This window comes from Gymnoscopelus braueri (assembly GCF_963280865.1).
Source record: "Gymnoscopelus braueri genome assembly, chromosome: 22".
Lineage (NCBI taxonomy): Eukaryota > Metazoa > Chordata > Actinopteri > Myctophiformes > Myctophidae > Gymnoscopelus > Gymnoscopelus braueri.
The window spans coordinates 4,730,548-4,743,093 of NC_137624.1; the positions used below are offsets into that span (position 1 = coordinate 4,730,548).

General features: G+C 41.6%; 1 protein-coding gene across 1 annotated transcript; it reads left to right on the forward strand.

Annotated features, from left to right (window-relative positions):
* Positions 1-6,750: 6,750 nt before the first annotated feature.
* LOC308078314 (G-protein coupled receptor 35-like) lies at positions 6,751-10,544 on the forward strand (the record flags this gene model as incomplete). The annotated part of the gene is made up of 4 exons (XM_080419432.1): positions 6,751-6,774; positions 7,252-7,447; positions 8,940-9,131; positions 9,802-10,544. 4 exons carry the CDS (start codon positions 6,751-6,753, stop codon positions 10,542-10,544), a joined length of 1,155 nt encoding a protein of 384 aa, XP_080275558.1.
* Between the last annotated feature and the right edge of the window lie 2,002 nt (positions 10,545-12,546).

Here is a 12,546-nt window from a genome sequence, read left to right on the forward strand (position 1 = left end):
TCAAACGCAAATAATGCAAAGAATTTTGCATTCTTGCTATACCAGGACCTGGATTTTGTTCCGTGGTGGGCATAAAAAAAGGTTTAGCGAGCACACGCTTATTTTGTGAGTTCGAAGCGAGAGACACACACACACACACACACACACACACACACATACTTGGAGTCCACGCTCAAGTATTGAAAGTAAGCAAGCGCAATTTCTTCCTTTGCCCTTCCGGTAAAAATGTTACGTAATCATGGAAAATGTTGCGGAATCATGTAGAGCGTCAAATATGGGCCAAAGAACGAATACGAATGTGTAACAGTTAAAAGTAGACGATCCAAAGGCTACAGCCATGATTGATTTTTAGGAAATTGGACACGTGGTCTGCTAGAACATAGCTACAACAAAGAATGCGGATAAACAGGAAGTCGACCCACTTGGTGATTTTAATTGAATTTAACGGAATGAACTCTGGGCAATCAAACTGGGGGTCCTTGAAATGAACCCCAGAACCATGAACCCCAGCATTTCTATTCTGGGGGAAACATTTGCCAAAAAAAAAGCCCATCTACAAGTTCACAATGTGTTGCAACACACACGTTGTCAGCTTGCAGGGCGGCTATTTTTGGCGTATTGTGTGCAGACGGAAAAAGCGGTCCAACTACAGTTTTAACTCAGGTCAGTTTCACTAAGACTAGAGGGTTTAAGTGGTTAATAGAGGTTCAGAATCACTGCTATAGGACTACTTTATATGAGAACGTGTAGGGTTTCCTGTGATGTTTCCCCGTATATGGTCACTGTTTAGAACCGAAGCCTTTGGCTTATTTTATTGTTCACACTATTGTGTAACATAGGCATGGCAACAGTTTGTGTTGTGTGTAATGTCAGAGAAGATCTCTGCTCAGTCTTTATAAGGTGTTGCACGGGGGGCCAGGGGGAGTGCTAAAACAACATCAGAGTGTTTGACACAGAGACCAACTGCTGGCTGAACACGCCCTCTGCACAGCTCCTGCCAGAAGGACGTCTGTGTCATTCATCTTTTACCTACAATGGAGAGCTGTACGTATTTGGTGGCTGCAACCTGGACCAGACCTTCAATGATCTGTGGCTATTCAATACAGAGACCTTCTCCTGGAGGAAGCTTGAGCCCAAGGGGAAAGGTCCATGTTCAATGTATAGGATGTGCTGTTGCATGGTGGGAGATCGTATCATCATCTTTGGAGGATACAGAGACCGACATGCATCCTCACCCACTCTAGGGGATGACCTGTTCATCTTAGACTTAAGTCCTAGTCTGAAGACATTATGCAAGCTAGCAGTTATTCAGTGTGGTCAGGAGCAGTCTGGACTCCCACACAACATCAGCTGGGAACTGGCAGCCATGACTACTGTTATGGTCCGGCTCCCAGACCACAACAAAGAAGGGAAACAGGCAAGGGATAAATGCAAAAATGTATATGTTTAATAAGGAATTTAAATAGATAAAGCAAATGTCTCCAACAGAAACCTGGCAGGGAAACTAAACTGCCATACAAACTAAGGGACTGAATCAAACAAACAATATACTCTGTGTGGCCATGCTCAGGTGTTGCCCAGGTGGAAGAGAAAGAAGCACTGGGAAAGGTGTCTTTTTTATAGTGATTGGAGGCCCTGGCCAGCTGCCTCCAATCCTTGATTGCCACCACTCTCCAACCAGGTCCCAGCACACTGAAAGGACATTGAGATTAGCAACTTGCACACAAACCCTGACATAGGCCATGGGGCCGTCACACTACCAACAGCAACACGTGACAGAGAAGACGTTGCATACCGTGGAACAGAATAAATATGGTCTGTCTGTCTGTCTGTCTGTCTGTCTGTCTGTCTGTGTCTGTCTGACTATATAGCCTTATAGCCTTCCCCATTATCTGCCTATGGTTTCTGGTAATATTATTGACCACTTATTTTGTATGTCTCTGGCAAAAATCACATTTTGAGAAGCTGGCATGGTGGTGACCCCTGGTCCTACGCACTACGTGCTTGGCCCTCTAATAAAACTAACAGAAACAATAGGGGTCCTACGCAAACTAACTAAAATTATAAAGAAAAAGTAATCAGTTTAAGCCTTTGTCAAAAAACCCTAAAGATAAAAATAGTAGATCTGCAAGCTCACAATGCATCGTATGCTGGAAAACTAAACTGAAATTTAAAACTAGAAAAGGTGCTCCTCGGAGCACAAGTCTCCGCCAGGTCAGGTAGGTTATTATGGCCTCCTGGTGGCGCTATAATTGGCCAATGTGAATGGGTGCCATTTCTTCTTAGGCCTTGCACGGCAATCGGACACTGCATTCATGATTTGAGGCATTTTGTTCCAAAAATGTGGTTTGCTAAATTAGAGCAGCTGGTGGCGCTATAACAGGCCAATGTGAAAAGGGTGGCATTTCTTCCTTTTCACGGAAATCGCACACTGCGTTCATGATTTGAGGAATTTTGTTCAAAACTGACCTATCCTGCAAACTTTAGAAGCCAATGTTAGCCAAGTAGGATAGAATATGAAATATCGGACACATCCATCTTGATCACATGACTATAGAGGTACCAATTTGCGTGATTTTTGAACAGAATCTGAAGGAGTAAGAGCAAATAATGTGTTTTACAAAACTCAGCCTCCTGGTGGCGCTCTAAAAGGCATATGTGAAAAATGCAGGGCAAAGGTTTTTCCTTGGCCTCTAAGGAGTGTGCGTGCAAAGTTGCACGTAGATCGGTGCAGTTATTGCTAAAAACGTGAATCAGCCTGTTATAGCGCCACCATGAGGCTGATTTGAAAGTTTTCAAGTGACATTTCTTCCTGGGCCAATTGGGAATGTACGTGAAAAATTGCACGGAAAGTGCATGCTGCGTTCATGATTTGAGGCATTTTGTTCAAAATGAACCAATCCTGCAAACTTTGGAAGCCAATTTTAGGCAATCAGGATGGAATATGGAAAATCGGACAGATCCGTGTTGATCACATGGCTATAGAGATATTGTGTACCGATTTGCGTGTTTTTTGGAGAAAATCTGTAGGAGTAATATCAAAAAATGTGTTTTGCAAAAGTCGGTCTCATGGTGGCGCTATGACAGGCTGATCTAAAAAATGTGGGGCAGAGGTTCTGCTGTGGCATCCAGGGAGTGTGTGTGCGCAGTTTCACAGCGACCGGGCCAACGGTGGCAGAGATTAGCTGTTAACAGACAGAAGGACGGACACACGGAAGGACGGACGGACGGACGGACAGGGGGCAAAACATACTCTCTCGCCATTACATTACATTACATTACAGTCATTTAGCAGACGCTTTTATCCAAAGCGACTTACAATAAGTGCATTCAACATAGGTAGGGAACGAAAACTACTAATCACCAGAAGTCTTTAGTGCATTATCTGCAAAAACAAGCAACCAAGAGTATACCTAGCGCTAAGGTAAAAGTGCAATATATCAGCTACCTATTTCCTTAAACAGATGAGACAAAATAGCTAAATCAAATGAGCATGAGCTAAAACAAATAAGTGAATCGACTAAACAAGATCCAATAAACAATCCAATAATCCAATAAACAATACAGCAATAGAAAACAAGCGTTCGTACAACTAGTTAACAACAAGTAGGTCAGGCAGAGAGGAAGGGTAGTGTTTCCTGAAGAGGTGAGTTTTCAGCCTGCGGCGAAATATGGGCAGTGACTCTACTGTCCTAACATCAGTGGGAAGTTCATTCCACCACTGTGGGGCCAGAACAGAAAAGAGTCGTGACCGTGTGGATCGGCCAGAAGGACCCTTGAGTGACGAGGCAATCAGTCGCCCCGAGGTGGCAGACCGAAGTGGTCGGGCAGGGGTGTAGGCATCGACCATAGCCCGGAGGTAGGAAGGAGCTGTTCCTTTCACTGCCCTATAGGCTAGCACCAGGGTTTTGAACTGGATGCGAGCCGCTACGGGGAGCCAGTGTAGAGAGCGGAGAAGGATGGTTGTGTGGGAGAACTTGGGGCGGTTGAACACCAGACGAGCCGCAGCTTTCTGAACAAGCTCCAGGGGTTTGATGGCAGATGCCGGAGCACCAGCAAGGAGGGAGTTGCAGTAGTTGTCTCCGCCATGCCTTTCGGCCTGGCGGAGACAACAAAGACTTGACTTACAACTTCTCTTATTGGAGGTAGTTGGTGATGCATGTGCTCTATTGTCATCAGTACGGCTTGGCGATATGACTGACCTGAAACTTTGCCACACACTTCCAGTAGGCCAAGGACGAACCTCTAAACCCAAAGTTTCACATCATCCTCATAGTGGCGCTATAACAACCTGCTTCACGTTTTGGCCTATAACTCTTGAATCGTAGCTTGTACTATCAAAATCTTTATTTTTTTTTGGCCCTGGATACCTTGAATCGTGACGCAACTCCACATATAGGACCCAGCCATTTGTGTCAGACTACATTTTCGGACATTTTGCGTTCCTTCAAAACACACGTTTCGCTACTACTCCAAATTCTGTGCATTAGGTACACAAATCGGTACACCTTATCTCACGAGTCATGTGATCAAGATATAGTCAGATTTGGCAGATTCCATTCTGCTGGGCTGTAAACTGCCTTCCAAGGTTTGCGGGCCACGGGTAGGCAACCCGGCCTGGCGTGAATCTTTTCTAGTTTGACTGATTGTTCACACCCAGTTCTAGCTTTGAAACTCGAGAGATTGCGTCATTCTCTAGTTGAGTGACGTGTTTAGAGATTCACTGGTAATTTTTCAGGTGCTGAAACTCACAAACAACCTGTTACTCTAGGGGACATAAGGGATGACATTGACTGTGGCAGAACACACTAAACATTTAACCCATTCAATCCGGGGACGCATCTGTCATTTTTAGATTTCTTTGGCCATAAAAAAAAAAAAAAGCAGATCTACAAGCTCATAGTGTGGCACCGAGTGTCGCACTATGAGCTTGTAGATCTGCTATTTTATTTTTGAAAAATCAAGTAAATTTGTGCAAATCTTTGAATATATGTTTTTAAAAGCGAAAAAAAATTACTCAAATCTTTGCTTCTGGGGGGTCCCTGGAACAACATATTTTGTGTCCGCGGTCAAATACATATAATCCTTGACATGAGAAAAGTGTGAGAACCACTGATATAGCAACATCATTTTTTTCAAAAAAACTGTTAGGATTTAGACAACATTTGTAGAATCTCCAGAAGCAAAGATTTGAGTTAAAAATGTTCGCTTTAAAACAAATATATATGCAAGGATTTGCACACATTTTCACGATTTAAAAGAAGAAAAAAAATACTGATCTACAAGCTCATAGCGCGGCACTCGGTGCCGCGCTATGAGCTTGTAGATCTGCTATTTTTTTGAATAGCTCAAAGTAATCTAAAAATGACAGAGATGCTTTCCCGGATTGAATGAGTTAAGAGAATAGCACCCAGCCAGGTGCAGCCAGGCACATGCGTGTGCGCGCAGATTTCTTCTTCAGAGGGAAATCAGCTCATATTACTTGAGTAATTGTTTTGTGTCTTTCTCGGTAGGCCTCCTTGGTTGTGTGAGTGTCTCCCCTGATTGTGTGATTCTAAAGCTTTCATCCTCATATAGGGCTACTCTAAAATTACCATTTAATGAATAAAGCCTGTCTGTCTATGTGTCTAATGATCAAGTTGAATGGTGAAAAAATAAGGTAAGTTAAACAAAACTTTATCAATGAGGTTAGTAGGATACTTTTAATCCTTTTGTGTAAACTGACCAACACTTTCTCCCCCCTTTTGTGTGACATACTGTGTACGGTAATATGATAACAGAAAGGTGTTCATTAATACACACTGTGAAAGGAAAGAAGCTGTCAACTTCTTACGGGCTTTTATCAATACTGGATGTTAATTCTGGGCCATTATTATCATTTACACACGTGAGAACTGACACAGGCTACCCTCTGTCTGGGCCTGCAGTGTCGGGTTGCGATGCAGTGCATTGTTAGCTTGTAGATCTGTTCTCAATTGGACACTGTCATAATATGGAGTGAGGTATTACTCAAAACAGATATGCATATTTGATATGCAGACAACAGATATCAGATATCAGCAAGCAGCTGATTTCAGCATTGAGTGCATTGTTGCAGCAACTGAAGGATCTTAAAATTCTACACAGCATCAATGATTGGATCTAATAGGCCTACAACAGCAGAGTGAGAAGATGGCTGATCTAAATGATTGCATTATACTGCCTGCAAAGAGGATTAAAAAGAGGCACATAACTTGAGCATTGCAGTAAGTAAAATGATACGTCTGTGAATGTGTTAATATGCTTAATTCATACTCTAGTATGACTGTTGCTCACTGAAAATAGCTGATTTCTCATAAGCTCATAAGGTCAAGGTTCATAATGCAACACGTTGTGAGCTTGTAGAACGGCTATTCTTGGCCAAGTTTTAAACATAATTAGTAACTTAAGTTGTATCGCTTTGTGTTTTGGTTTTACTATGGCTACTTTCAATACAATGTATTGCTTTATTGATTTATTATGTTTGCAGGAAGCTGTGAGACGTCTGCACAACTCTGAAAACAATCCTGTCAAGTATGATCCACAAACTGGGTAAGATTTGATATTTTATACAGTGCTACAGTTTGTAGTCCTAAAACCTGGAAGTGATTTTTCTTTTCCCATATGGTTTTATATGTTTTGCTGTATAGTTTATATCGGCCTAACGACATACAGTAAATTACACATACAATACACCTTTTAATTTTTTTTATTTTTGTTAATATCGCAATCATGAATTTCAAAGACATAGGGATGGTGGGGATTAAAAACAATGTTAATACTGAAATGTAACTAACAAGTTGCCTCTATTTTCCAGGGTCTGTCTTTCACACAATCAGTCTAATTATCATAGTAGGCCTACATTGGGCATGAGTTGCCTATTTTCCCCCTCTTCTACACCAAATCACTTCGCGAAAATAGACGATCGACAAGCTCACAACGCGTTCTGTTGCGACGCGTTGTGTGCATTCAACCAAGTCTGTACAATGTCTATATATAAGATCATTTTCAGGCCAAGGACCCCCTAAGAGAGAGATGAAGCAGGGATATTGTATAAAATTGAGATGCAGATTCAACTTTTTTTTTTACTTTACTGTTTAAGTGGTTAATGTAAAAAAAGAAAATTCCTATCACATAAAGATCCGGCGGACCCAGTTGCTCTGAGGACCCCCTAAGGGTCTCGGACCCCCTGTTGAAGACCCCTGTATTAACGCATGGCTGGTGGCATCTCAGAAGCCGAAGTGGGAGTCGGCCGGGCCCACGCGAGTCCATCGCTACGTCTGGGGACACGGGAAATGGCGTCAAAAGGAGAAGATCTACCACACCTGCAATGGTCCTATGCTGAACCACCTACATACTCGGGCCGACCGCTTCAAAACAGGGGGCTTGGCAGACAGCGCAGCAGCATGCAAATGCGGCAAGTTTGAAAGTGAGGAAATAGCCAGCACTCAATAGAATGTCCCTCACAACGCTGAGGAGGATCTGTTAGGTTGAAACGCGTCCGTTTTTATCTGTGAGAGGTAGATAAAACTATGTGAAAAAGGATATTCATTGTGTGCTGGCTATGTCCTCACTTTCATGACACTCACTTTCATTTCATCTATTTCATGAAAATAGAGGAAAATTGAAAATAGCCGAAGTAGACTTTTTTTTTTTCTCCTTATTTTTGGTTAGAACATAGGACATTTTAGGTGCACACACTGTTACTTGCTGTTTTCTTTTATTATTATTGTTATTATTATTATTATTATTATTATTATTACCATTATTATTATTATCATTATTATTTCTTGTATAATCTTGTTTTCAGTCATGTTTAGTTTTTAGTTTGTATCAATAATAATACATCCAATTTATATAGGTCTGTTTTCGGTTGTCGCTTATCAATAAATATGATTAAATGATTCTCGTTTATGCCTATAATTTTCAACCTGATGAAATATCCCAGCCTATACTGTTTTGCTTGATGATGATTCTACACATGTGCATATGTATTTGTGTGTGTGTGTGTGTGTGTGTGTGTGTGTGTGTGTGTGTGTGTGTGTGTGTGTGTGTGTGTGTGTGTGTGCGCTTGCGTGCGTGTGTGTGTGGAGCAGCCTTTTTTGGGCCAGTATCCCCTATCCAATATCCAGGTCCCTTACGGCCCCCCACACCCAATTAAAATGTAGGCTTTATTTTGATTGTATGTTGTGTTGCCTATAAATTTTTTAAGACATCCTATCGATGTCCAAATCATGGTCAATATCATGTCAGTATCATTTTCGGTATCATGGTCAATATCATGTCAGTATCATGGACGGTAGCATGATCAGTATCATGGTCAGTAGCATTATCAGTATCATGGTCAGTATCACATGTCAGTATCATGTTCAATATCATGGTGAATAGCATGGTCAGTATCATGGTTAGTATGATGTCAGTATCATGTTCAATATCTTGTCAGTATCATGTCAATATCATGGTCAGTATCATGTCAGTATTATTTTCAGTTTTGTGTCAGTATCATGTCAGTATCATGTCAGTATCATGGTCAGTATCATGTCAGTATCATGTCAGTATCATGTCAGTATCATGGTCAGTATCATGTCAGTATCATGGTCAGTATCATGTCAGTATCATGGTCAGTATCATGGTCAGTATATGTCAGTATCATGGTCAGTATCATGTCAGTATCATGGTCAGTATCATGATGTCACATGGCTGTACCGCCCTCGTTGAGAAACACTAGCGTAGACGTTTGGGCTAAACAATCTGATCAAGTCTCAGTAGCATTACTCTATCTAGGGCTGGACTGAGTTTAAATTCAACCACTCAAATCTACTCTAGTGCACGTGCTCAACAGGTTACTCCAACATGAAACCACTAAGTACTAAAGATGAATATCTGTTCTTTGTCCAGACAGATCACTATTGGTTCTCCAGCCGTTGTCCTCCTGCGAGACCTCTCCACTCCAGCCATCATGGAGGCATTACACATCAGCTCGCCCTTGCTGTTCATCTCCCCAAGATCCATCAACTACAGCCTTGGAGAGCAGACTGTATATGAGGGCTGCAAACACATGCCAGCCGCCTTCATCTGGTACCTGAGCCTGCAGGCCATTAACATAATGCTAGGTATGAATGGTGGACAGTAACTAAGTATATTTGCTTGAGTACTTAAAGGGATAGTTCACCCCCAAAATGACTTTTTTTTCCTATCGATTAGTCACCGCATGGACACTTGAATTCATGGATATTTTTTAGTTTTTGTCGCATTTGCCAATAATTTGATGACCAGCAGCAGTTCTGATAGGAGACACAAATAGTCTCCTGTGTGTCTCCTACCAAAACCGCTGCCTACCGGTCCGCTGGTCATCAAATTATTGGCTTAGGAAAGGACAAAAAACATATATATATATATCCATGAACTCAAGTCTCCATGGGGTGACTAAGATTTTTTTTTGGTTGAACTATCCCTTCAAGTACATTTGTTTTTTGTTTTAGTTTTTTCTAAGCTGATGACTTTCCCTGCGCAACATTTAAAATGTGTATTGTACTTTTTACTCCATTACATTTCTAGGGGGGGACTTTGGGACTGAAACTTGAAACATATTAAGAATTAACCACTTAACCTATTTTAAATATTGTAAAAAATATAATAAGCTCACAACGCTCCCCAGCAAGACGTGTTGTGAGCTTGTAGAGCTGCTATTTTCAAAATGTCTGAAAATATACTGTGTAATTTGCTCACTTTCCAATTCTTGAGTATTTACTTGAGTATATATACTTTGTCCACCCCTGCTAGGTCTTCCAGCTAACATAATGGTGCTGTGGCTCATTCACAAGAACAAGGGGGACTCGTCCACCTCGGACATCTTCATCCAAAACCTGGCGGTGGTGGACATCATCTTCTGCGTCACCATTCCTCTGGAGGTCACCACCCTTGTCTTTCTGACGACCAGCAGCACCTGGTACGTTCTCAGCTTCGTCTACGGCATCAAAGACTCCTCGCCCATATTTCTGTCCTGCATCTGTTTGGACCGCTACATGGCCGTGCTCCACCCCATCAAATTCAACGAACTAAAGGACCAGCAGCACAGAGCCGTCCTGGTCGCCGCCGTGTGGATCATCACGCTGGCCTACGCGGCCGCCAAGTGCGTGGGGACCATCGTCAACTTTGAGACCTTCGTCTACTCCGCCATGCTGCTCGCGGTGTTTGCCTTCATGGTGTTCTGTAACATCGCGATCCTTCGGGCGCTCAGGCAGTCCGGGCCCAGCCGGGACGACATGCATCCCGTCAAGAAGAGGGCCTTCAAGATGGTCATCATCATTTTGGCCATCATAGTCTGTCACTACTTTCCCCTTGTGGCGCTGTTACCTTTCAAGAGCTATTTTTCTCCTGACGTGCACGAGTGCTATGTTCGCTATTTTGCATTCGGCTTGATGGACATCAGCAGTAGCATCCAGCCTGTGCTTTACCTGTCCAAAGTCAAGTTGACGTGCGGCTCTGGACTGTGTTGCAAAGGTAACACAGAGCAACATGACTAAATTGTTGTAGAGGTAAATCTACTGTATGTTTCCTACTGTACGAAGAATGATTGTAGATTTTGTTTTCACAATGTTTGTTAAACTTTGCACAGTGTGGCATTACCTCTTCTGCACAAAATGATGTGACATGCCATAATTTATCAGAATTGCATTGATCTTTTTACATTTAGATATGAAGCACACAAAAGGAAAACAAACTTGCATTGAATTCCCTGTAACAAATAGCCATTTAAAAATACCTTGTTTGTGTGCAAATTATTAAGCTCCAACAATACTTATAGTAGTAGTCCACCTCAACATATTTTACACCTACAGTATCTCAGTATGTCTCACTTGTACCATGACATGTACATACTTAGTGATAATAGACATGTTTCCTGGTGGTCCAACACTCAACCTTATAACAAAGGTTCTAATGTAATAACTTTATAATAAATAAATAAATAAATAATACATTTGTATCATCTGTATTGCTTGTAAAACAGTTGTTGGGTTGGAACATTGATGAACGCCATTTCTATTTATATTAAACATCTCTGTGTCCAATACACTAGCGTTAGGCCTACATTCTTGTCAGTTCAATATGAGCAGAATACTGACCATAATACTTGAATATTATGTATAAAGCACAATTATTTACATTTTGCTTGCGTTCATTTTACCTGTTGCCACCAGTGTTAATGAGGATTTCAATAAGAAATCCATTACAGGATAATTTAAAAAATATCATGCAGATGTTGGTAATATGCTACTCCTTTCTAACAACAATGGCATTGCTCATAATTCCATAAACCATTTTGAAATGAGAATAAACAACAATCAAGTTACCGGTAAGGGAATGGGGCTTGCCTACAGACGACAGTATATGGACAACTAGAGCACATACAGTATCTCCGTCAGACGATTCTATGGTGCTTCCCTGTCTTCTATGGTGCTTCCTATGGTGCCTCCCTGTCATCTGGTGCTTCCCTGTCATCTATGATGCTTCTTCTGTCTTTCTTTCTTTCTTGTAATAAATAGGAGAATAAATAAATAAATAGGAGAATAACTCATGTGCCCATTTATCCAACATGTTTCACATTCAAACATGTTTGGGGTCTTTTAACGTCGTTGTTGGATAATGTAAAAAAAAGAAAAAAGTAATCGAAAAACACGACCCTCCCTCACACACTAGGACAATATCAGTCACCAGAACCAAGAACTGGTGTTTTTGATTAATCTATCATGTTTGAAATGGAGTTTGAAGTTACAATGGGTTTGTATAGGAAGAGGGCGTGTCTGATGAAATGAACTTCAAATATCGAAATACTGAATCAAGCAACTTAAAAACTGTCTGGGGTCGCTTTGCAACGTGTTGTGAGCTTGTCGGTCAGCTATTTTCAGCGAAAACTTTCCCCACAATAACTCAAAACAGAACTAGTATAGAGCCCTGAGGGACTCCAGTCAACCATGTTTGAAAGTGAAATATCCCTTTAAACTGGACTGTTAAAATGGACTGTAATTATTATCCTACTGCCTAGCGAGAGAAAAAGCCTGTTTCGATTATAAATAGAATTGTATATGGATGTCAGGCCCCGACACATCAGGCCCCTCTCACAGCACCGAATGGCAGGGCTGTCATTGCCCTGTCATGTTACCATGGTGACATGTTACCAGCCCTGTCACACAGTGCTGTGAGAGGGGCCTGATGTGACAGTGCCCTGACATCCCTGTGGCAGGGCTGTTACAGGACCTGTCACAGGGATGCCAGCAGTGGTGGAAAACGTACTCAAATATTTTACTTAAGTAAAAGTATCAATACTGCAATATAGAAATACTCCGTTACAAGTAAAAGTCCTGAATAAAAAATATACTTGAGTAAAAGTACAAAAGTATTGGTATCAAATGTACTTAAAGTACCAAAAGTACAAAAAAATTGGAAATAGCAGATCTACAAGCTCACAACGCGTCGCGATGCAACGCATTGTGAGCTTGTAGATCGGCTATTTTCAAATAGCCTACA